The sequence below is a fragment of the Poecilia latipinna genome, unplaced genomic scaffold, assembly GCF_001443285.1.
Source record: "Poecilia latipinna isolate Pla-1442-1.1 unplaced genomic scaffold, P_latipinna-1.0 Scaffold69, whole genome shotgun sequence".
NCBI lineage: Eukaryota > Metazoa > Chordata > Actinopteri > Cyprinodontiformes > Poeciliidae > Poecilia > Poecilia latipinna.
The window spans coordinates 1,453-26,684 of record NW_015112685.1 but is presented as its reverse complement, the minus strand read 5'-3'; the positions used below and the strand labels follow the sequence as shown (position 1 = coordinate 26,684).

Genomic DNA, 25,232 nt, shown 5'->3' with positions numbered 1-25,232 from the left:
TATATATATATATGTGTGTTCAAAAAAAAGATCTGGGTTATATATATATATATATATATATATATATATATATATATATATATATATATATATATATATATATATATTTTTTTTTTTTTTTTTTCTTAGGCATCACAGTTTTAGCTTCCTTTGGCTCCTTCTTTAAAAAGAAACTCCTATTAATCAGTTTATCACATTACTGAAAGTATTTATTTAACTGTAGATGCATCTTTTGATACAAATGATCAGACGTACTTTAAAGGAATGCTATGTTATTCCATTTTAGGTAAGCAAATGTTTCTTTTATTATTTGAAAAATTAATTGGAAACATTTTATTTGACGGGGTGTGCATAAGACTGACATGACACTGTCATAAACATGACATAACACCAGTCATGAACACGAAGGAGTCTTTATGAATGTGCCAAATTTGCATTATTTTGTAAATACTGACACTATGATGCAAATTTTGGCACTTTTAATGCAACATTTAGAGCAACTTTGCATTAAAAGTGTCATTATTTACCAAGTGACACTTCTTAATGACAACAGTCATTCATAAAGACTCCTTCATGTTCCTAATAGGTGTTATGTCATGTTTATGACAGTGTCACATCAGTCTCATGCACATTCCATCAAATAAAGTGTTACCAATGAATGGAATTATTTGTTTATTTCCATCTTTGAAATATTTCAAATATTGTACAAAACAAGGCTTACGGGGATAAATGAAACATCTCCAGAATGTGGCAAGTTTTTTTTCAATCCGATTAATCAATTGATCATCAGAATAATGGGCAGAATAATCCTTTTTTTTAATCATTAGTTGCTAGAACAATGTTAGTAGATTGCTGTCTCTCAAAATCTGCCTTTCTGCTCGGAAGACAGTCGGCTGTTCAGTGCTGAAGCAGTCAGCTGCCCCCAAGGCATCGCAAAGTAATAGGCTGTTGAATAGGGAGCCATAAATCCATAACAGCAGGACTCAACCAACAGGAGAGGCATTGAGCAGACTGAGTAAAGAAATGTATTTGAATTTTTTTCCCCCTTATGAAGTGCTAACCTCGACAGCTGCTGAGTATTTAGTATCAATGAAAACGTGTTTTAGCCGGTTAGATTACTTAGATCTACTTAGACGTTTAATAGAAAGCAGAGGAAGCTCAGCCAATAAAGATGCCATAACTGAAGCTCACAAGCAATCCAAGAGGCCATTGGAGGTCAAGAGGTCAGCCGGGTCAAGTATGGCCTCCGGAAGGATTTCAATACATTTAAGAGGACAGAGCAGCAGGGGGGCCTTTCGGTCTGTCTGCTTTGAGCAGCTAATTTAGATAAATAACCGACAGGTGAAGAAGAATCGATGGAAATTTATAAAACAAAAAGCAGAAAATAGAAATATTCTCTCTGTTGCTTCAGTCCGAGTCAGATTGTGTTTGTAAAGAAATCCCTTTTTTTTTCTTTTTTTTTTTTTGCCCGAGCTTTGTTTAGCTCAGGATCCAGAAATCAATAAAGAGAGAGAGAGAGGGGATGGAGGGTGATCCACAGCTGATTTCTCCTCGTGTCTTTGAGCTCAGTTTGGGCAGCTATTTTTTCTCTGTAGGACTCTGCGATGGGAATCTGACACACTGGCATAATACAGTAACCAAAAACTTGTGCTTTACACTTTGGGGACAGTTTGCCAGATTTCTTGAGTCAAAGTCAGAAAGTTTTGCAGCCGGTCTAAAGAACAGAAAGTTATCTAAGTGGATAAAAGGCAAAACAAGTCGAGTGTAGAAGTATCAGTTCTGTCCCGATGATCTCACAAATGTCCCAAGAACAAGCGCTTCTCTTCGTTAACCAGTGTGCTGCTCTCCTTTTTGTTTGCTGCAATCATTCATTATTCTCTGTTTACACATTAAATCCTGAAATATTAAGGTAACAAGGTTCACACTTTTGGCAATATTTGGCTTAGAAATTTCAGCTTCAATAATAAAAAGTTCAAAACTTTTTTGTGCCAGATACTGAATGCCGTCTTATTCAACAGCTATGTTGCATGACAACAAAACATAATTGTTAAGATAAAAATATTGATAGTGAATACTATAATTACTTATGAAAAATGATTTATATATCAAAAAAAGAAGGTTTTAAAAGCAAATATGAGGACAGCCTCTCAAAAATATTCACACCCTCTGACTTTTGTTACATTTAGGGGTGGTACTGGTTGTAATTTTGACCTTGATGTATCTTTTGGTGATTTCAAACGAGCGTAAATCAGTGTGTTACTGTTAGCAACATGAATCATGAATTCAAACTTTCATACAATAAAAAAATCTGAAAAGTTTGCTGTGGTTTTGTATTCAGTGCCACCCAAGTCAGTGCTTGCGAGATCTGCCTTTTCACTGCTGCAGTTGTTTAAGTTTAGTGTGAATACTTCCAAGATACATTTTGTTAGTTTTCAGTCATATAGAGAGTTGGGCGGTTTTTAACATATATCTATGAAAATCGATCAAAAACCTGCTCAGATCCAAACAGAGGAAAAATTGTAGCCAGCGTTTCCTTCTGCCACAAAAACCTGCTTAGTAAAACAAACCATTTAGATGAAAAGAAATACTGACAAAATAAAGTTTGATTATTTGTTGTTGAATGAGACACACCGTCATCATGTCTTAAAGCCAACAGATCTAACTCAAACTGAAACAGTCAAAGCGGCGTTGAATTTTGATGAGCTGTGTAAAGAGTAAAATGTACACGTTTTAATGCCGTTTCCCAGGGTAACCGAGAAGCGGCGGACGGGCGGAGCTTCTCTCAACGCATCACATCAACGACACGTCCGCCGCTGGACTGAGAACTCGATGAAACACAGTGGCTTGCATGTTGCCGTGCAGCTGTCAGACCGGGTAAAAGGAAAACAGCCGGTAGATGGCTGCTGGCAGCTCAAACACAGCCTACATGTCCTGCACAGCAAACCATATTTTATTGTGGGCGGCAGCACTTTTACTTTACCTCCATCAGTCCTGTTGTAGCTGTAAATCTGACCCTGAAAAGCTTCCCTACCGTCCGTCCATCCCTCCATTCCACACAGCTAAAGCCGACTGTTTGCGAAGTCCCCGGTAATGTGTGCTGTTACATGCCCACAGCAACACTTCAGCAAACTCTGCAAAGCGTCACAGGTACACACACACACACACACACACACACACGCACACACACACACACACTCTGATTTTGCCTACCGTGGTACGTATAGATGCTCTGTCCAGTTGTGCCAAGGTCGCAGCTGAGCAGAGAGACTAACAACCTATAATAAGACACACAACCTTGACTGATGGGGACATTCAGTTTACTTGGCTGAAGCAGTGAACACAGTCGCAGAGTCCTCTGCTCCTCACAGCTCTGAATCACTTTGTCAGTTTTTGTCCTTTGCTTTTGCCTCTGCTCTTCAGCTTGGGTTTCCCTCTCTCCTTTGTCCGGATTTTTTGTCTTTTTAGTCGGTTTTCTCTGGGATTTTGTGCAACAGTTCACAGATAAGCAAAAATGCACAAACCAGAGAATTTAGCTGATGTAATTATGAGTAAGAAAAAAAATTACTTTATAAAATATCGCTTGTTTGATTTGCTGAATATATGTTGGTCACTCTCAAAATTAATGAATACATGCTTAACTTGATATAAAATAGTGGCACTGATTTTAAACTGAATCAATCTGTTTCCCAGTTTTACCTTCGTTTTTTTCTTACCTTTAATCTGAAGGTCAAATATGATAAAGATCTAAAGTCTTTGTTTCTGTTTGTTATCATATGTCTAATCTAAAAACACCTGCACTTTCAGTTTTTAGGACAAACTTTGATGCACTTTTCAGCTCTTACTAGATATCAGTTAAATGTTATGAATAATTGCTTTGAGACATAAATAGGAAACAACTTGTAATTCTTCTCGTAAATCATCTGCTGGATTTTAATTTCATACCTCTTGGTACAGTTTAGAATGAAACAGTAATCTTTATCTCAGAAAAAGCTTAATTTCTACTGACAGGCTACATTTTTACAAATCTTTACATTTTGGCTGCAAAGAGACAAATCCATTCACATTTTCTTCACTTTTATGTGTCATAGTCCTTAGAAAACTCTGTTTTGACCTTGAAGAGAACCAAAACTCTGAACTATTCAGGAAAAGCCTGACTGGTGCATCACAGGTGTCGACTCCAGACTTCCATCCCACCTGCTTCATTTAGATAGTCTAACAAAAACAAATTGCCGTTAATACAGGAAACAAAAAAATGGAAAAGCTGTACAGACACTTCACAGTTAATAATAACAACACACATATTTAATAAAACTGTGTTTGTTTATGAAAGGATTAAACTATTCAGCTAATAGCTTGGTTTATTTTCTACAATATTTTTCATTTGGTGTCTACTTGGACATTTCTGCTTAGTTTTATTTTTATTTTAAATTGATCAACTCAGCAACTCATTTTTTGCACGTCACTGGTTATGGTTGGTGGCTGTCCGGAGGGAAGGACTCTGAAAGGTTAAAGGTGCCATGAGGGTGTCAAGTCGGCTCACACACCGCTGACAGCCTCTCACACGGCAGACACACACACGCACGCACACACACACACAGAGACACGTATTCTGCTGTGTGACAGCAACCCAGTCAGCAGCAACACCAGCAGCAACCTGACTTGTGCTGCTGCATCTCAGAGCATCACATCACGCCTTCCAGTCTGACAGTTAGCAAAGTGTGCAATTAGTCAGAACATTTATGAGCAAAGCAGTTTTAATACTCCAGTCCCTCACTTATCCTTGCAGGGTTGCTGGTTGTCCGTCTCCAGCGGCCATTTGGCGAAAGCCAGGGTTCATCCTACACAAGCTACCAGTGCATCGCAAGAGCAATTTATTTTCCAGCACTCAGCTGACCTACCAGTCATGTTTTTATTTTTTAATGGGAGGAAGCAGGAGTACCCAGAACAGCCTGAAGGTGTTGAAATTAAACCCAAACGATGAACCAGACTATTGGGATCATGGCTGACTCCTCTGGATTTTTTTCCATGATGTCACAAATGATGTGCTTGAGGTGTTCAAATATATCCACAAGTGCGCCTCCGCTTAATTACAATGTTGTGAACTGTCCTATCAGCAACTTTACAAAGTCATGACATCATCACCCAAGCTTTTTTAAAATGGTTTAAAGGCGCAGAAATCAGCGGATGTGACCTAAATCAAGAAAAGGTCGGTGTGCTTCAATGTCTGACAGCCGGGGAAAAGAACATGTCTTTTTCTTCATTGTATGTAAATATGTGGCTCTATTCTGCCTAAATATTTGTTTTCGGGAAAACAATGTCAGCAAAGTGAAAGCAGATAGCTTAGTAATGTTGCATCTTTTTGGAATCAGCAGTGTGAAACAATCTGAGCTCTCATTACCACTACGCGATGATACAGAGATCAGATGGATTGCAAACAGAATATAGGGTGTCTCTGACTAAGGCTGCTCTCAAAGTAGCAGCCGGGTACAGAACCAAAAGTATGTGGACACAAGACCGTCAACGTGGAAATGCACATCGACGATGGAGCAGGGTAGAAGTTGCAGCGGATCCATTCTATTTTTAACAAGCATGTTTGCGCGAGCCGAACAGAGGAGGAAGGATCAGCGACATGAGACACATCAAATATCAAAAAACAGAGATGGAAACGTGATCTATTACATGGATTATGAGAAATAAGCACGACTCAGTGAAGCTGATCTGCTGGTAATGACCCGATTGCTGAGAAAGGGCAGGTTAAGTTTCACCATCATCATCATCATCAGATGATAAATGCCATTGCTGTTGCTTTATCTCTGAGACAAAGTCTCATTTATTTTTCTTCTTTTAGATTTTCAGCTGTTGTTTTTCGTTATATGTGTGCGTGCTTATCGATTGTGTTAAGTATTTCAAACTGCCTTGTTGGTTTTAGTTGCAGATATGTGGGAAGGAACCCAATCCCAGACGGACAGGAAACGGTCAGGGGGAAACATTACTCACAGTGACACACAAAAACCTGTTTGTGCAGGCGTCACCGAAGGTCAGCGGGTTTGATCAAAAGGAATAACTGTGCAAAGATAACCTACGCAATGCTAAAACCACACAGAAACATTATTTTATTGCTGCACATTTTATGATTCTGGTAAAACGTCATAAAGCGTTTTGAAGAGAAAGAAATAGAAAGCAAAACAGATAAAAATAGGGATGCTAACTGCTAAATGCAAAGGAATGAGCATGGCAGCACATGGCAGAAGGATCGAAGGGAGTCAGACAGCCAAGGTTTTTCTTTTTTTCCCCCCCCCCCACAAACTTCTGTCTAGCTATTCTTCAGTATTCAGCTGGTGACTCAACCAGGACAGTGCTGTGGGCGCAGCTGGATGTTTTGTTTGAGGATGATCCAGGACAGGCAATATCAGAACGAGAGAGATAAAAAATCTTCATCCTTCAGGGAGATACTGAGCTTCACCTGGAAGCACAATCGAAGGCGAAGCAGGTTTGTGTTTTTCGACTCTTAAAGCACATCCTTCACAAGGATATGCACTTTGGTCTTTTTTTCCTGCACAGTCCTTGAGGTCATATAGGAAAAAAAAACAAACTTGAGGCAATAGCGGGAAAACCACGCAGTCATCTTTAAAGTGAATCTTTTATTTTACATTTTTCCTCATTCGTAAGATTCGGAGAAACTGAAGGGAAGAGGCAGAAGACAGAAAAGCTGGATCACTTTTAGAAGCATTGGCTTAGAAACTGACACATCACCAGGAGGCTGGGAATAAAAACAATCCATCTATCAAGCCGCCATACTTACACACTTGACATTAAGAGAACAGACAACCAAAACCTCAACATGTTGTCAGTATACACCGACACCAGAGCACACATGCAAAGACGCCTGTGAATAATTTAGCATCAAATACAAGATAGAAGGAACACTCTTCTATTCAGGCTTCGGTTGCATATCATCGCAACCAAAGATTGCAGTGATATGCAGATGTATTATGTTGTCTAAAGGTCTATCTTTTCCATGATCTCACACATAGCCACCCAGAGTGACAGAATACCAACACCACCTCGCAGCTACAAGAAACCTTTTCCTCGCAGTCAGTTTTCTGTTGGATCACAACATTTTGTGCATGCTTGATTTACAAATTTACTCTAGAAGCCAAAAGATGATCGAAGCCTTCCAGTTCCCTCACTTTTCTACCTTGGAAGTCTTCAATGCCTCAAGATATTTCATGTTCAGTGCTTGGTTTTCCCACTTTATCTCATCTGGTGAGTAGTTAAAAAGCAGAAAAAGCTGAGTTTTGCCTTGAGACTGCAAAGAACTCAAGCTAATTTCTTAGCTTGCATTTCCACCTGCTTAAACAACACAAACTTGGACATCCACATAAAGACGTCTATAAATGCCAGAATGTGGTGGAAAGGATTCTGGGGTCGATAAAATGGCCTAGCTTCTATTGTTTTTGTTTAATCTCAATCGGGGGGGGGAACTATGGGCTGCATATTTCTGGGCTAAATAAAGACGAAAAATGGTCAACCTTAAAAAGGCATTAAAAAATGTCAACTAATGTCCAGAGTTAGTAAGGTTATTTAAAGAGATACTCGTTTTATATTTTGGTAAAGAAAAAAAAAAATGCAAAGAGCAGCTTTAGGCGAAAGGTCGCAGAGCTAGGAGGAAACAAAAACAGATCTGAAAGTTGGAGCACGTTCAGACAGAAGGGAAAGGGGCAAAAAGATTTTCTCTACTCATGAAATGAGGCATATTTCTATTACCAAGGGAACCCTCTGCATGCACCGCCCTCCCATGGTGGCCCCCTGTTTCCTTTCTCCCTTTTGCCAACGTTTTCCTCTCCCTCCCCCCATTCGAGGGAGCTAACCATGACGCGCCGTGATTACCATCGATCCATCCGAACACAGCCCATTTACTCAGCTCCTGAGCCTCTGAGGTCCACACGCTAGCAGAGCAGCCACACGGCCAAGACCACATGCTTTTGTCCTTGGCAAAAGAGCCAGACTTGCTTGTTTTTTTGTTGTTTGTTTTCCAGAGCCGTCGCACAGATTTGGCAGCATGCACCGACCTGATAAGTGATCTACTTAAAATACATCCGGGACAACAAAAATCAAAGAATGTGACAAAAACTGACGGCCGGATGAATGTGGTTTATCGGTGCTCATCACGGTGGAGTGGCAGGTGGTTAAGTGGAGAATGGAAGAGATGGCAGCAGTGGGAGTGAGGGGCGAACAAACGAAAGTAATTATCAACCCGTACAGGCGTGAGTCCCAGGGGTCAAAGGAGGGGTTGCATGTGTGAGTGTGAAAGAGAGAGAGAGAGAAGCAAGGCAGCGTTATTTCAATTAGAGAAGCGTTATCTGCGTGTGGATGAGAAACACCTGCCGTACGCGCACAGACAACAGCACATCCACCCAGGCTCGTGACGCAACATTTGGCTCTTTTAAGAGCTTGATGGAACATGTCTACTGATGGTGCCCAGCGGAGCGTTACCGGGTACGACAGAGAGAGGTGGGGGCACTGAAACGAGCTGCAGCAGGCCTCATTATGGAAGTGCACAACAAGTATAATACAACATTTAAGAATTTGTAGGCAGCACTGCATCTTTAAGCAGAGAAAGGAATAAGGTATTTTTGGTTTTGTTTGTGGTGTCTCTAGTTTGTTAGTGTGGGGTATATTCCTCTCTGCAAGTCTAGATGTATTATCTTCAAAATATAATTAAATATGCCAGGAATTTATGCCAGCCTTTTGTGACATTGTGAATTTTTGTTATGCTCACCCTGTTGTGACAAGAGTTTTTTTTTTTTTTTGTCTTGTCCGCTTGCGTTTAACTTTCCACATATTACTTTTGCTCAGCGGAACGTAACCACAGAAAATTTGCTCCAACACTTATCCGTGTCTTAAACTTCAAAACTCATTCATTTTTTTTTTTTTTTTTTCTATTTTTTGGATCGTTTAAAACACAAGAAACTAAACTGTTCATCAAGAGGATATTCAGCTCAAAAACTCAAAACTACCAAGGTCATTTTGATCCGAACATCTCGTTTGCTAAACAACGTCTCTGTCGTGTTATAAACGGCTTTTTCTCACTTGTGTAAATCCATTTTCGTTAGGGTATTAAATGAGATGACTCCAAGCGGATTTTTTTTGCTGCGGACAGTGATTATCTCTGTGGGTAATTATTGACATGTCAGATGTGAATTCATGTCCTGTCCTTTTAAACAGGACGTCACGTCAGCACTTGCGTCCAGGAAGCACGAGGCGCGCTGATGGTTTGTCGGAGCGGCAAGAAAGACACTGATCACCTTCAAATGACATTTAGGCTTATAATCCTGCTCTCTCGCTAATTCTCTTTCGTTTCTTCTTGTCTCTACCTCTCTCCTTGGTGTCAAGCATACACACGCATACACACGCACACACACGCACGGCATCAAGTCATTTCTTCCTCTCTACTCTTCCACATCCGTCGCTCTGTCTCATCGTCTTTCCAGTGGGGATTCTTCAGCACACAGAGGGACACTGTTGAGCTTTGAAAGCAAATCAGATTTTATTTTTTGAACGGAGGGGAATCCCAACGTCACAAACAACAAAACCTTCACATGCACAGTTACAGAGACTCCACGCAACATTTCATCACCGCCTTCTCATACCACAAACACACCATCCTCCCTCCAACAGCAGCAGCTGTCTGTAAAGGCCCTTGAAGTGGATCAATAATTAGAACAATCCTTATTGCATGTTTTCATTCCCCTTTAGAGACCGGAGCTGATGTGGAGGCGCAGACAGGAGACGGGATGCTCTGCTGCACAATCTGGGATTCCTGCTAGCTTTTGGACACATGCACTATAGCAGTTACCATGACAATGGACTAATAACCGTGTGTCACAGTTATGATAGGATATGGTTGAGGAGGAAACTTTTGCAGTCGGGAATGTCTTTAACAACAAAAAAAAAACAAAACAAAACAAACAAAAAAAGTTCAACACTGGAAGCATCTCCTTAGATGAAGCAAAGCTTTGGTTCTTTGGCTATAAAGATATTGGTCTATAAAGTCAAACAGTCAGCAGCAAAACTGGGTTTGAGTCGCCGCTTTGTCTTCCTAGGACCCAAAACAAAAGTCGCTGCTGTCGAAGAACGACCTCAAGAAGTTAACAGTGATTGTTAATGTCGGACTTGAACGACTGTGAAACTGAAAGTGATGCTCCATCACAGGTCAAAGCTGTAGGAGTTTTAAGGATAAAGATTCTTAAATTTAAAAAAAAAAAAACTGCATTTGTATTGATCAACAAGATCAATTCAATATCAAATCAGTAAAACTCACGTAACCTGCGAAACAAGTTATTCAACTTGTTTTGCTTTTTGTTGTAAATCATGATGGAACATCTTGGTGTTGCACTGCAGAACGAAGCGTTGCTACGAATATTTAGATTTTTATTTTTGTCGTTAGTTGATGCTCGCTCTTCAAAGGGGTTTACTTGTATCTTGCATGCCTGCAGAAAATCCACTGAACCATATTGTGAGAAAACTGTTCCCCAACCCTAACCCATTTTACAAAAACAAAGCAAAACAAAATAGCTTAGAACGGAAACAAACCCCAAAGAGAATCAAAGGGAATGAAACAGACGTCATGCGGGGGTCTGCAAAACAACCGTGTCATCCAACACGACTGCTACGTCATTGGCTGTCAAAGTGAGTACAAACTGTCCTCATTGTCTGCATAAGCGGACACTTTATTGGAACCAAATGACCAAAACCTTTTCAGGACTTTTAACATGAATTTTTTTTAGGGTCATGTGGCATTTTCGCTTAAAGAAATGGTTTTGAATTCAATAAATGAATTCATCTCTGCCGAAAAACAAATATGTTTCTGTTTTTCCCCTCTATGCTGCCCTTAGATGCTGAAAATCTCTCCTCACTCAATTCTCGCTCTAGACAGTGGCCATCTTGATAGTAAGAACACTTAGCAATACAAAGAGGAGTTCCTGGTGCCAGTGCAATTAACTGAGGCACGCATGGGCCTCTGAATTCATTAACCTCCATATTTGATGGGCTGATGGTAGGGGACAAGGGCAGGGAAGAGGTGGAGGCAGGAAGGAGGGTCGCAATGCATATGAGAGAAATATGATGGGAGGGAGGCAGAAGGAGGAATGAAAGAAAAATTAAGGGACATAAAAGACACATTTATTTTATGCATAAAGAGCATAAGGACCATTTTCCTCTTTTAGTTTTTCCTCTCAGGGTAAGAAAAATCCCAGCCTTGCCACATTCCCTCAGGGCTGAACTCAAAGTGCAGCATTAAGCTAAAGTACCGTTTCGACGCTACTATTTTTCTGGCGGCATTTATTTAATGCTCTCTACATTGGATTTACTGACGAGATAGACTTAAAAAAAAGGTGATAATAGCAATAATAACAAATAATAGTAACATTGAGACTGATGAGAGGAACATCTTGAAGTTGTCAGAAGGCGAATGGAAGCATCTCTGTTCGTACGTCTTATTAGAGGAATAACTAGTACTGTCCCAAAGCATGTTCTCAGTTCTGGGAAACCTTGTAAAACTGGGACACATCAGGAGGAAAATTATGCTCTGCTCTGTCTTTGTCTGCATGCGTCTGTGGGAATCCACTGGGAGACCCCGGCTTTGGAATAATGACACTGAAGCTAAAACATGTTGGAGAATTCATGGGACCAAGGGACAGGGATTTCCCGTTCAGATAACAGGAAGGCCGGCAGAACAGTATGTTTCAGTGCAACAGAACGTCGAAGGCTGACCTGAAAATGTGGATAGGTGCGTCTATAAATGTAAGACAGCAGAAATACTCAGTATTCTATTTTGGGGGTAATTTCTAACAGCTAACATTGTCTTTGTTTAAAACATTTGATAGCAGTAGGGCTACAAACATAAAGCTAAAAGCTCAGTTTAACTTTATTATACAAAGTGGTACTTTACATAATGAATTCACTCCAGAAAGATAAAGAAAATATACAAAAGATAATCTGCACTCCACCATATGTCGCCAATCAGGCGATCAATCAGAGCAAACTGGCTCTTAACATCCATTCAACCTTTTACACCAATAAAAGTCACACTGCTACCACGCATATTTCTAGCCATGGACAAATTTGTGTAAAAGAGTTGTCATAAATTCAACTTTTTATTGCAATAGCTCAACCTTACAGTTAAAAAAGTAGAAGAATACAGCATTTAATTTGAATCAATTTCTTTCAGTCTGTTTCTAGGACTGTCCATGTCGGAATCCATGACTTTAAGTTTCCAAAACGTGTTGAAATACCTTTAGCCATTAGCCACCAGACTGAAAGAGGAGGACTGTGATTTATTTTCGATACCATGAAGATCATAGGGAAGGTAAAAATCTTCAAAGCTTCAGGCGTCTTCAATCGGCAATCTCTTTCTCAACACTTAAATCTTCTTAAAAAAAAACAACTTATTATAAACAATTGTTCACATATCTTTACCGCGTGTGCCGACGAACGCGTACATGCCTCAAAGCGTACGACTGAAATGAACTATGATTCTGCCAAAACGTAGTTTGGCTAACATTCTGCATGCAGTAATCAGCCTGATGGTGACTAATGCAGCTCTACATTCACAAGTGTCCTCCATGCAAAGTTTTCTACCTGCTCTGACGTCTAAATATAGAGACTGTAGGAGCGGAGGAAAGCAGTGACTTAAAGCAGTTTGTTGTACAAGTTTGCGGCAATATCACTCAGCAGCAATATCAATTGCATAATAGAAAAAATTTAATCATAATGTCATTTTTTTTAAATAATTATTATTTTTTTCCATTTGTAAAACTCGCCAAGTTTGTATTTAAACTTAATCATTAATCTCAAATTAAGTTATTAGTCGTAATTTGCATTTTATTGACTATAATGTAATAAGTTTTATGCATGTCTCGTTTCTGCTTGGCATCCGTGACGCTGACAATGCTTAGTCAGTCAGGACTCTAAAGACAAAAGGAGAGCTGGAAGGCCGGGGGTAACGAGTTTAGAAGCAAGGGCATCCAAAGAATAAACCGAAATCAGTGAAAAACTCAAGTTACTTTCTACGTCGTAGCTCAAAAGTGCAGCGTAAAAACAGAAAAGAATCTTACTGGAGGAGGATGTTTTGTCTCTTTGTATCATTATATCATCCCAGCACAGGTCAAACTGAATCACTATTGGTATAAAAGCTCACAAATGGGAACCAAGCAGATCATTAGAGCTGAGCTACAAGTTTGGAACCTGAAAAAGTAAAACAGGAAAATATACATTATAAACAACAAGAACTGATGACTGTCGTAGATGGAGCGCATCTAATCAATAAAACCCGACTCCTCTCCTCTCCTCTCCATCTCTGACTGTCGTTCTCGTCTCTGAAACGTGACCCTACATTAAGACAACCACCTGAAATGCTGATCTTCACCTCAGACGTGTGAAAAGCAAGCAGGTCCTCTCGCATGTGGATCGCGTTTTAACGTGTTTGCGTCCCAAAGAGAGCCGCTACTTTCCTTGAGCGTATTCGCAATCTTTTCCCCGTTTCTGAAAGATTTGTCAATGACGGCTCACTCCTTGCATATGGGAAGGTCAAATAACATTGCCAGCAGCATAATTCAAAACCAGGCACCCATGGGCACAAAGTACACCGTTATTGGATTGATCCCTCACGGTCAAATGTGCCACTACCAATATGGGGAATGCAGCAAATGCTTTTGGAAATAGTCGCAGGACACGCGTATTTGTGCTTTTTAGAAGTTCGATGCTTAACGTTTACTGTAATCCCGTCGACCGTCTCTTTGTTTCGGGAGAAGTTTTGCGCTTTGCCCAAAGTTCGAGAGCCAACATGTAAGAGAGGCGGATGGCCACAGAGATGCACGTGCATTTCACTTCCCGTCATACGAAAAAGCTTCGTCATCAATAAATCAGTCGAGTATGCATTATACATGGCTGTCTCTGCATCCGAGACTCCACAATGAAACTGACTGAAGCCAAACAAAAATCATAAAAGCAGCAGTTATTCGCATCTTGTGTTCCTGCCGTCCATCCAGCGAACATGCAAACGCACGTCCTTTAGAGAGCAGAGTGAACAGATCACATGTGCTCAGTGGTGTACTTCAGCAAAAAAAAAAAAAAGAAAAGAAAATGACGGTAAATGATGAGAGAGCTGGAGGACGGCAAGGAAACAAAAGCTTGAGAGTTCAACAGTAGTGGTGGTAGTGAAGCTATGTGTGGACAGGTGGTAAGATTTTTAGAAATTTATCAACTGAAATCGGTCAATTTTTCCACAGATTTTAGCCTCTATATGTGTCGAACCAGCAGTTTGCACTTTGAGTTTAATGAGACTCTGACAAAGATTAGGGACATTTGGGTTTGAGATGATAGATGTGGATAGTCCTCTGCTTCCATCATCTTTTTGTTAGAGTCAAAACTTCATCTTTTTTTTTTTTTGTTATAGCCCTGAAGAAAACCCAGAGTTGGTCAATTTCTCCTTGATTTATTCTGATCGATGATCAGCAGATCAAATACTGAAAGAACCAGATTTTTTTCCTGATTAACCACATTTATTGAAAGTAAAAATTTCCACAATCTTCAGTCCATCACCTGCATCATCTAACAGCATGTAGGTTTCTTATGTTTAAAAAAAAATATGACAAAGTCTTTTCTCTTTCAAAGGATGGAGGTTTAAGAAAAGAAATGTCAGGAAGGTCAAAATCAGAATCCACTGGTCAGATGGCAAAGAAAACCAGAAACCGGTATAAGCCAGAGGAAATAAATAAATAAAAAACCTGATCGCTGCACCGCCAATAGTTTTGACATTGAGTTACGCAGCAGCATTTAATGCACTTGCTCTCACGAAAGAGTTATTATAACACATGTAGCACACATAATTAGGCAGCCAGCGGCAAATAATACACTTACAAGAGCACATCCATGAATAAACACACGTGAGTCCTCCAAACCTCTCCGGTGGAGCTTAATGAGCACACACACGCACACACACACACACACCCGCACACACACATGTACACGGCGCTACGCTCCAGCGACACAGAGAGCGCAGAACAGATGAAGCCACCAGCAGCCAGCCCTCCGCCTGTTACCTTTCTCTTTTGTTCCCGGGACGACGCTCTCCTGCTCTTCCTCCGCTTCTCCTTCTCGTCCTCTATTGCATTCACATCCACTTCCCCCCGATTCTTCTTCAGCTGGGAGGCCGCGTGAGCCATGATAGGTGGTGAAAAAAGACCGGAAAAGCACCACACACTGCACACGCGCACCTCACCTGAAATCCCAGAGAAGTTCAGGGGCTTGCTGGTGGCAAAAAAACAAAACCGGGACCTCAGAGGAAAAAATCGGGGTAGAAAAGGAAAGGGGGGGAAAGGGAAGAAAAATGCCCTCCTTGAAAAGGAGAATGGGGAAGAGTAGGGGTTATTATAATTATTATTTTTTTTTTTTTGCAAGTATGAAAGTAAATCCTGTGTGTCCTCTTTTCTTTTGGTTGTTGCTCTGCTCTTTTCAAAGTGATGGAGTGATGGAAGAGAAGAGGCAGCTGCTTCTCCTCGTCTCCTCTTCCTCCTCTTCTTCTTCTTCCTCCTCCTCCTCCTTGTGTATCCTCCGCTGGCAGTGTGAGAGGAGCATGTCCAGGAGAGGTGAGGACAAACCGGGTGGAGAGAGAAGAGACGCGAGCATCACCAGTACAGAGGTGGATGGGAGGAGAAAGACGGTGGGAGGAGGGAGGGATGCAAGGGGAGTGGTTTCCACGGTAACAACGCTCCCTTTTTTTTCACACCATTCTTTGAAATTGACATTATTGCTGTTTTTTTCCCCTTCAGCCAGGCTAGCAATAAACGTATTTGTCCAGAGTCTGAGAGGGAAGAACGTATGAAAGAGATGCAAAATAAACAAAACAAACAATAACATGTGAGTGGTAGTAAGTGTATGAATGAACCAAAAGCGTTATTGCTTCTGGGAGTGGGAAGGAGGTGGGGGAGCAACAGTAGTGTGTGCTACGATCCCCACAGATTACAAGGTGGAGGTGACCAAGTGTCGGGATGTGGGGGGGAGGGGGGACACGCAGAGGACACGGGTGAAAAAGACCGAATGCACAACCGCATAATTTCCAGCCCCCGCTCCGCACACACAACATGCAACAAGCATGTCTGCGAACATGCAGAGTCAGCTTGAATGCATGCAAATGTATAAAGAAAGCCAGCTGGAGTCTGTCTCGTTTGAAACATTCAAATATTCGAAATAAGAAATGCTACTACAAATGCACCGATCCGGCTTTTCCTTGGCTGATGTCCAAACACGTTTCTCTAGAGTCCGGTTGTGTGCACTTCCACTTTTCTCACACGCACACAAAAGAAAGAACGTGCTGCAGGTTCTTTGTTAAAGACGGTAGCTTTGATTCAACAAAACATGAAGGAATTTGGAGACTAGTCACATTTAAACTTGTCTAATTTTTAATGAATTAATTACAGGAAAGGCTGCAGGTGATTGTGTTTGTAGTCTGCAAATAATGGATGTTCTTAGTCTTGATGCATGAGAAGAAAATATCAGGCACAAATTGACCTTCCAGCCGATCCTTACATACTAATATATGTAAGCATAACATGACCAACATGGGCACTCACACCTGTGTTTCAGTCAGACAAGTACACACACACACACACACACACACACACACACACACACACGGACGCACACGCATGCACACACTCACTCACTCTTAATCTAAGAGCATTTCAGTCAGACCATTTAACCTTTCAAGCACGCCTTTTTATTTTTTTCTGACTGTGAAGTAGCCAGAAGAAACCACTGATTTACAGAGAGAACAAACTAACTCTGACTTTAAAAGTCAATTTAAGAATGTCTAACCTTTTTATTGTTTTTAAACAAATCCTCTGTGGATCAACAAGATTTTGTCAGTAGGCAGAATCTCTCCCATCGCACCAGAGTACTATATAAACAGAGACTCAAAGTGGATGGATGCACATTATTCCACTGCAGAGCTAAAAGCTGCAGTTTCCAGTGGTAAACCCCCCTGCCCCCCCCCAAAAAAAACATAAACAATGATATTGTCACAGCTACGACGCTTAATCGCTTACACCGAGTCAAACATTCATCTGCATCTGCAACTAGGCGGTGCACATGAGGAGGAAGAGTTACACTCTTGGAATAAAAATCTAGTAATACATTTTGAATAAATCCACTATGCTGATAGTGGATTATTAAATATTAAAATTCATTCAACTTTAGAGGAAGTTTGTAACATTCACAGATACTTAATAGCCACAGCTTTAGACACACATCAAAAAGGCCCATAAGCCAGACGAAGCAGCAGCATGAGCAGCACCTTGTCATTTAAAACGCTGTTATGGATCCACAGAGCTCACTCTATGCTTACCCACTTTCCCTACAGAGCGCTGAAAATAGCACTTGATGTTTTCAAAAGCTATAACAGTTAAAGTTAACGGAAAGAACGGCCTTTTATCAAGGTTAATTCTTCTTCTTCTTTACTCTCTTTTTGGTAAATGCTGTGGAAACGTAGAGAGATAACAAACACGTCATGACGATTATTGTTCGTTCCAGGAAAAGGATCCCCAAGTGGACACGTGAATGCAGGTCCATGTGAGTTTGAAATGACATACGGTAGGTACAGAACGTACCGCGGCAGATCGCATCATCTCGGACCTGAAAAGATCTGGAAGAGAATGAGAAGGACTGCAGAGCACTCGATAGCTAATGTCTAAAACAGCCAGTACCTCAATTTTGCATTTACCAGACTCGCTCATTAATTTGCTCCAAAATCTGTGTGAGGACAACGGCTTCACTTGAAACATCCCACCCACGAATAGACGCCGCAATGAGCACAGAGATAATCTCTGTTGTTTTTTTCTGTATACGTGCAAGCATAAAGAAAGTGTCACATAAATGGATTCAGGGAGAAACTACAACAAGGATTTTCTCCAATGACAGAAAAAGTCTGGCAGATTATAAACAGAAGCACTCTGGCTTTGAAAGGGCGTCGAAGTCTTTGCCTGCATGCTTATTATTAATGTCCCAAAAACACAATGAATCACAGAGCAACTCAAAAGCCAATCCAGTAAATGAACAAACTCGTCATGATGTCATAAATAATTCTGTGAGATGAATAAATGTATCATTTAAAAGAACTAGCAAGCTTATTCCCACGATTGCTGACTCCTCGGCGCTGTGTTTCTCTACAGTCTCAAAAGCGGTCACTTCGTCCGAGATCAGCAAAAAGGTCAAACAGGATCCAGGGAGCTTTTGGTTTGCTAAATCTTTTTTTTTGTTGTTGTTGTTGTTGAAAAGTAATAACATCTAAGAACAAGGAATGTACAGGAAAATAATCTACACCACAAAGGAGCAATAAAAATATAGATGGAGGGGAGGAAGAAAAGCAACACTAAGAATGAAAAAAAAAACGTCTCGATCGGGATGTCCTTCACAGCCGCCGTGCTCACGTCAGACACAGCAGCGTGGAGACAGATGGAGCGGCCATCTTTGTGTTCCTTCCCCTGCCTGCCTGCGTGTCAGAAGTACCTATGGATGCTTGGGTCCTCTGGATGTAGAAAGGCTGCCTCGTTTCCTGCCTGCCCACACCGCGCTAAATCTGTCTTTTTCTTTTTTTTTTTTTTTTCATTTTATTTGTTCGTGGCTCCACATGTACATATGGACTAAACCGGAGTCATGTGGAGAGAAGCTGGGAATAAGAAAAGACAATAAGATGCTTAGGGGCAAAGAGAGACGAAAACAGCCCTCCAGGGAGCGAGATGACAGGTTGAGCCGCCGGACACCAGTCATGTAGCGCTGTGAGCGTGAAATCCCCTTTTCTCTCCCTCAAATGTATTCAGCTTCCCCAGCTCATTTGTCTTCCCTTTCAAACACGAGCACAAGCCACCGGCTATAAAAGAGGGGGTGGGGGGGCACGTATGTTGACTTACAACCCCTATCTACTATCATGCATCAGGGGGGTGTCACATTATACCAAATTATCATGCGGTTGCTAGGCGAGGGCCAATGGGATGGCTCTGGGGAGGACGGGATGGATGGATAAGGAGCGTGGAGAGGCAAGAAGAGGGACGGAGATGGGTGGGAGCAGGGAGGTGGAAGAAGTGTCTAATAATAAGAAACAAAAACAAATCACGAGTATAAGGGGGGAAAAAATCTAGGAACTGTGCAAAATTGAAAGAATTTTGAGAATGTCTCTTCAAATAATGTAATATCTATTTTAAAGCGTTTCAACAAATAATCTGAAATTAAAAAAATTAAAAAAACTCAATTAACACCATCAGCCCCCAACTCTGATCCAACAGTTGTAGTAAAAGCCACTGCCAAGGTGTCCCAGATTCCAGACGCCAGCCTTTTGCCAGCAATGAGAGAAAAAAAAAAAAAAAAAAGGCTACTACTATGGAGCAAAGTTGGCGGGAGGACAGTAGACTCAAGAAGTGGAAGAGAATTGGATGTTTTCCACTTTTCTTTGGGCACAAGGCCACGCACAAAGACGGGATAAAAACGACCACAACTACAGAAATAAGTTATATCTGCATTTTTCAGGACATTATCATTTCAATTTAGTTGTGAAAAACTGCAGCCGTTTTTCAAGTGATGCATTTTGAAAGAACGTAATCCTCAGCGATGGTTTACTATAGTTCCCCCAAAGGCTTTAGTTTGCATTACAATAAAGCTTTTTTAAAAACTGATAACGATGCATTAAAAGCATTGTGTATCTAGATTATTATTTAGTTGTTATTTATACAGAAAAATCTCATGAGACTCATTGTCTCATTTGCAAGAGACCCGTCACATACATCAACAATAACATAAAAAAACAATAATAAGTCAATCTACTAAACACTCCTGAAAATCAATACAATAAAATATCAAGAGAAGGGGCTGATAGGAGATTGATTGAAGCTGTTCAATAGTTACGGTAAAGAAATTAGTTCAAACGCCAAACTGTCGTCGCGCGATAAACAGCGTATTTAAATCGGTCAGAAATTCAACTTGACACTCTTGAACCCAGAGGTCAGCCGGCAGTCAACACTTCACATGTGTCCAGATGTCCCTGGTACCACTTTGTTTGACTCAGTCCATTGTCTGTGGTGACCATCATGTGTCGTGTGTCCGTCTCCTGCTGCTTCGACTCCTGTGGGTGCAACGCCAAACAGCAGCATCGCTCTCAGTGACCTTTTTAAAACCCTGCATACACAAAAACAGTGTAACCCAACACAGCAGCAAGAACAGGCAAAGCAAACGCGTCTGTCTGGGTCTGAGCTTCTCGACTCACTTAAAAGGCAGCAAATAAATGATGACTATTAATACCGACAGCGTACTCTTGGAAGCGTTTGGTTAGTAAAAAGAAAAGAAAAAAAAAACACTACTTTGTTTAATTTGTGGAAAAGCTTTCAGGAGTCACTTCTTGAATATATTGTTTAATACGTTTTTGTGACAGTGCTGGAGAATAAAGACGTGTTTTTGTTTTAGGTTCAATTTGATTTTTCTCCAGCTGCACAAACAGTTCTCTCATATGTCAAGTTATACAGACGAGAGGTTATCATTTTACAGTTTTATGAGTTTAAAATATCCAGAAACTGTTTCTGAACTGATGGAGATGGAATCTCATGTTTGGCTGAGAAAGTTGAAACAAATTCTTAGTGCTGTGCTGCCCTCTAGTGTTCAACAACTGCAGTCCAAAAAACAAAGGGAACGAGGATGTGACACGCCTACTAGAAATAACTAGAACTAGATCCCTGTAACTCATTCGCCTTTGCCTTACAGGTAAACATACCAGGAGGGACTCTGGTAAACCTTATAGCTCTGGCAACAGAGTTAAACGATCTCTAATTTTAGAAATCCAATCAAGATGTAAAAGAGAAAATTGCAGAGGAAATTACAGCTCGATACTCAAGAAGAATCCGTCAGTGTGTGCTGTGAGCAAGGTTTCTTTTAGACTCGAGAGTGACACAGGAAGGTTAGATATGAAGGAAAAATATATTCTGTGTTGCTTTTAGCTCATCATTTATTATGTTACATGGACGATCCATTCAAATCGCCGACCCTTTTTTACTTAAACTCCTCTCAGTGTCCCCCATGTTCTGCAACTCCATCATCACAATTACTGTAATGTCTCCCCCTCCGGATAAGAAAAATATGCCATTAAATGAGCGCTTTAACCCAGTTAGCCACCAATAGCCTACCTAAATATGTGTCACACAACCAAACGGCGCCCCTCATAACAAGATCAAAATGTCCTTGCTTGGTTTCCCCACAGAGGGGCAGAAAGAGATTTACAGCTGAAGACACACACACACACACACGCACGCAGAAAGGCAGTGTCTACTCCATGGTTTGAAGTCATCTGAAAGGATGAAATGGTTGACTGACTGCAAGAGGACTTATTAGATAATTGGATGGCGCTTTGGCACCGCACTGAACCCACATAACACGATGTAACCGATATGACCTAAAAAGCAGAGATGGGTGTCATGAGTTAGATGGAAACTAATTAATAATGAATTAATCCAAATAATAATAATAACTTTCTACAACCATTATTGATTTTTCAGGACTCTAACAGAGTGACATGTACTTCACTTTTACCTCATTTTGAAAGCCAGAAGAAGTAAATGTTTCTATAAAACCAGTGAAGGTAAATAATAAATAATAATAATAATAATAATAAATACTTCTTTAATACAAAGTATTATTTTCATATTCAAAAAAAGCATCCTGACCAAACCAAGTGAACAGAAGTCAGCGATGACATAATCTCAAACAGCGTCCCTCTTTGATTACCGGCTCGCTGTAATGAATGTTGATGTTAATTTGTTGGCTGAAACAAGGGCCAGTCTGACGGTGATGACTGTGCAGCGGAAGAAAGAGAAGCTCTTCCTATGTCTCACAGAAAATGGCAGCAGAAGAATAAACAATTTCACGGTCTGCTGGAAACAGTAATACTCGGCCTTGCGCGATCACACCCTGCGTGTCGCTGCTCACAGGCTTCTTCATATCAACCTACTGTACTGCAGTAGGTTTACAAGGACGAGATACAAACCAGCTGCTTCAAAGGTTTGAAATGAGCATAACGGATGAGGAGGAACGTTGGTCGTTTCGGATTTTATTATTCCTCCACTAATGTCCTTGTACGATATATCTCTGTACGGTTTTTCACCTGAAGCACAGTACTTTTGTTTGTTCTTCCACAGAGAGTCAGTGATTTAATAAGGAACACTTGCGTTTTGGCTTAGAGGATGCCACGGGATCTCAGAGATCCATAAAGAAATTGTAAAGATAATTATAAGATCCGATAAACTCCCAAACCAATTAATTTATTGTCAACTCAATGCAATCATATAGACAAGTTCGTCAAATTCATTCATCCCAATTAAATCCAAGTTTTAAAACAATACGGTTCCATAAATCTTATTATTATACCAATTAGTATAATAATAAGAACAAGTCTTTTACTTTTCCCGAACAAGCAGATTGTCACAGAGGGCAGATGATTGCATTGTGTCGCACTCTTTGCATAAACCTCTTGTAAAGTGTATGCATACAGTGATGGTGGAAAGGAAACTCCAAATTTTAACAGGAATGAACCTGAAGCAGAGCCGGCTCAGTTATGTAACCACTGATTATATGATCAAAGTAAAAGTTGCCTAAACATTGGTTGTGATCTATTTTAAAGTCTCATATTTACACTAACATGCAGTGCACAGTCTGTTTATCGCAGAGACGTCCCAGCTAGCAAACCTCCAATGTGAAACTCAGGTTGAAATGATGTAAAAGTGCTGCTGCGGTGCTGTGGGAGCTTTTATTAGGCCATTCTTAAACTATATCCTACTTTAATAAAACCGAAGGAAACTGGAAATCGGTTTGCTTTTCGACACAGCGCAGTGCAACCTAAATCTGTATTTTTAGATTGTACTTTGTGTGCTCTGCTCTATGATTTGGAGCCCGATCAAAGGCAAGCACAGTGACTTCCTTCCATGTGAAGCAGCAGAAGCCACCAGCACCATATGTGTGAGCTCATCAGTGGGTCTACATGCCATATGCCTGAAAGTGCTGGTGTAATGTTTTCAGTGTGCCCATAATCTCACCGCCCGCTCAGCAATAGGGGTGTTCATTACTACAAAACGGGCTGGGAAGGTGGGCACAGCTGCATATAGATCTGTATGAATAAGGGGGCTGGATGAAGTTTCCGGATGAAGTTCGTAAATACTTGCCTGCACGAACTTCTGCGTCGAGCCGACAAGAAGCAGGAGTGTGCATGAATCTCTGCATATTTAAACAGAATCTGTCACTTTAACGGTAAGACGTGGCTGTCTGTTCGGTCGTGCTTGTCGCTCTAACCTGCTGGCCAGTGGAATATCCTCCCCAGTGTCAAGTTTCACGGTCATGACGGGATTATAGAGTTGTGCCAAGAGGCACTGTGCCTGGGGAGCCTGGCTCACTCTTGCGTAGTCTGCCAGACCCAAATAAAAGTCTCACACACACACACACACACAAACGCACGCACACACATAAAACAACCACCTGGAAAGCAGTCAGGCCCATCAAACATGAAAGACTTATGTTGCTTTGTGAGACCAGTCATAAACAAAGAAAGGTACATTTACAGAAGCTTCTACACAAAACAGCAAATATTACAGTTACTTCAATTTGATCTGTTTTTTTTTTGTTTTTTTTTACTTACTGTATGTCAGGAAAGATATTTAAAAAACGTAGTTTAGTTGTCTCTGTGTAGCGTTTAGTTCTCAATCCAGTTCAAAACGCGACTCCATAAGTTCTGGTCCCAAGAACTCTGGTTCTAAAGTAGTTCCAATACAAAAAAAAAAAGAAAACTCACTGAAAAAGTGTTTTGGGTGTGTGTGAATCTCTGTTTTCTCTACATTAAACAGAGATTCTTAAAGTGTTGAATAGACTTTTGGTTTGGCGCCAATATGAAGCGCAGAAGCAGATGTACATATTTATACATGGCACTATAAACATTGTCAATTTTAAAGTGATTTTCTCCTGAAGGGTTTTCTTTTCCAGTGTTTCTGCAATCAGGCTTTGCTGTACCCAAAAAAACCCCAAAAAAACAGAGTCTTAACGTAGATTCAGGGTGATCTTCATATCCCAGGTCAGTGATGATAGTTTACACTTACTTCACCATATAAACTCCCATGCCAACAGCAAATGGGTATCGTAACAGACTTGACTTTGATGAGAAATATCACAGTGTTTCAATATCTTGAGATGTCTTGCCACGAGATCCTATCGCGCCTTTAGTTAAGTCCACACGATTCAAAAAGCCTTGCACCAGAAAGGTAAGGTCAGGTCAGTAGCTCATAATTTCTTCCCATTACAGTCGATGTCATGGCAACTTGACACACACCATGTACAGCACTGCTGTCTCTGTGGTTTGCTAAAATAAAAATAAGTTATGAAACTTTCCTCAGCTGTGGAGAAAGATATAAAACTTCAACAGATGATAACTGGACTCCTTTAGAAGTACTGACTTCTCGTTAACAGAAATTCACAATCTTTCTGAAGAGACACAATGATGAATTTTCAGAGTTAGTTGTCCAGTGCACCAAACGTAGCCCTACACTTATTACATAAATAACATAGTTAACATAAAATATTATCCCCTGCCATATTAAATAAAGACCCAATCTTTTAGTTGAGGGGGGGGAAGCAATTATAAGTCCGGAGCAGAAAAGCACAGCTTTGATGCGTTGCTAACGAAGTAAACCATGCTTTGATGTGTGCAATTTCCCTTAATTATCTGTCCAAATGAGTCATGTGCTTAATATCAAGCTTTCAAATTACACATCACTAGATGATGTAGCAAAAAAAAAAAAAAAAAACCTAGCGTGGATTTTGCCCATCATCCCACCCCTAACATTCACGTCACACTCTCCGCTCCTGATGACGTTCGGTGTTTTCTGTCACATGGCGTGTGCAACACGAAGCCTGGAATTAAACACAGGTTTTCCGGTTGCAACCTTTAGCCTGGTCGCAGTAACAGCTAGAGCATTTTATCACATGCAGGATTCATTTCCATCCTCTGGAAAGGGAAGCAGAGCTGTCAGCCAAAGATGTTCACTATCCAGACAGAAGACTCTCCGTGATGGAAATGTAGCTCTACTACGCTTAGCTCATTCCGGTTCTCATAAAGCGCTGCCAAAAGCTTGACATTCTATCTGAAACAGTATCTG

At 40.7% G+C, this 25,232-nt stretch overlaps 1 protein-coding gene across 27 annotated transcripts in view; it reads right to left on the bottom strand.

The window, feature by feature from the left end:
• Nucleotides 1-15,772, bottom strand: part of LOC106965222 (ankyrin-3-like) — a 95,050-nt gene extending 79,278 nt beyond the window's left edge. For 16 of the 27 annotated variants that reach the window (XM_015061185.1, XM_015061280.1, XM_015061265.1 and 13 more), the window contains exon 1: nt 15,105-15,763. In XM_015061185.1, the coding sequence (XP_014916671.1) occupies nt 15,105-15,227 (123 nt within the window). In that variant the 5' untranslated portion in view covers nt 15,228-15,763. Of the gene's footprint in view, nt 1-15,104 lie in introns of all 27 variants that reach the window. The other 11 variants (XM_015061239.1, XM_015014284.1, XM_015014293.1 and 8 more) reach the window with 5 other exon arrangements.
• Between the last annotated feature and the right edge of the window lie 9,460 nt (nt 15,773-25,232).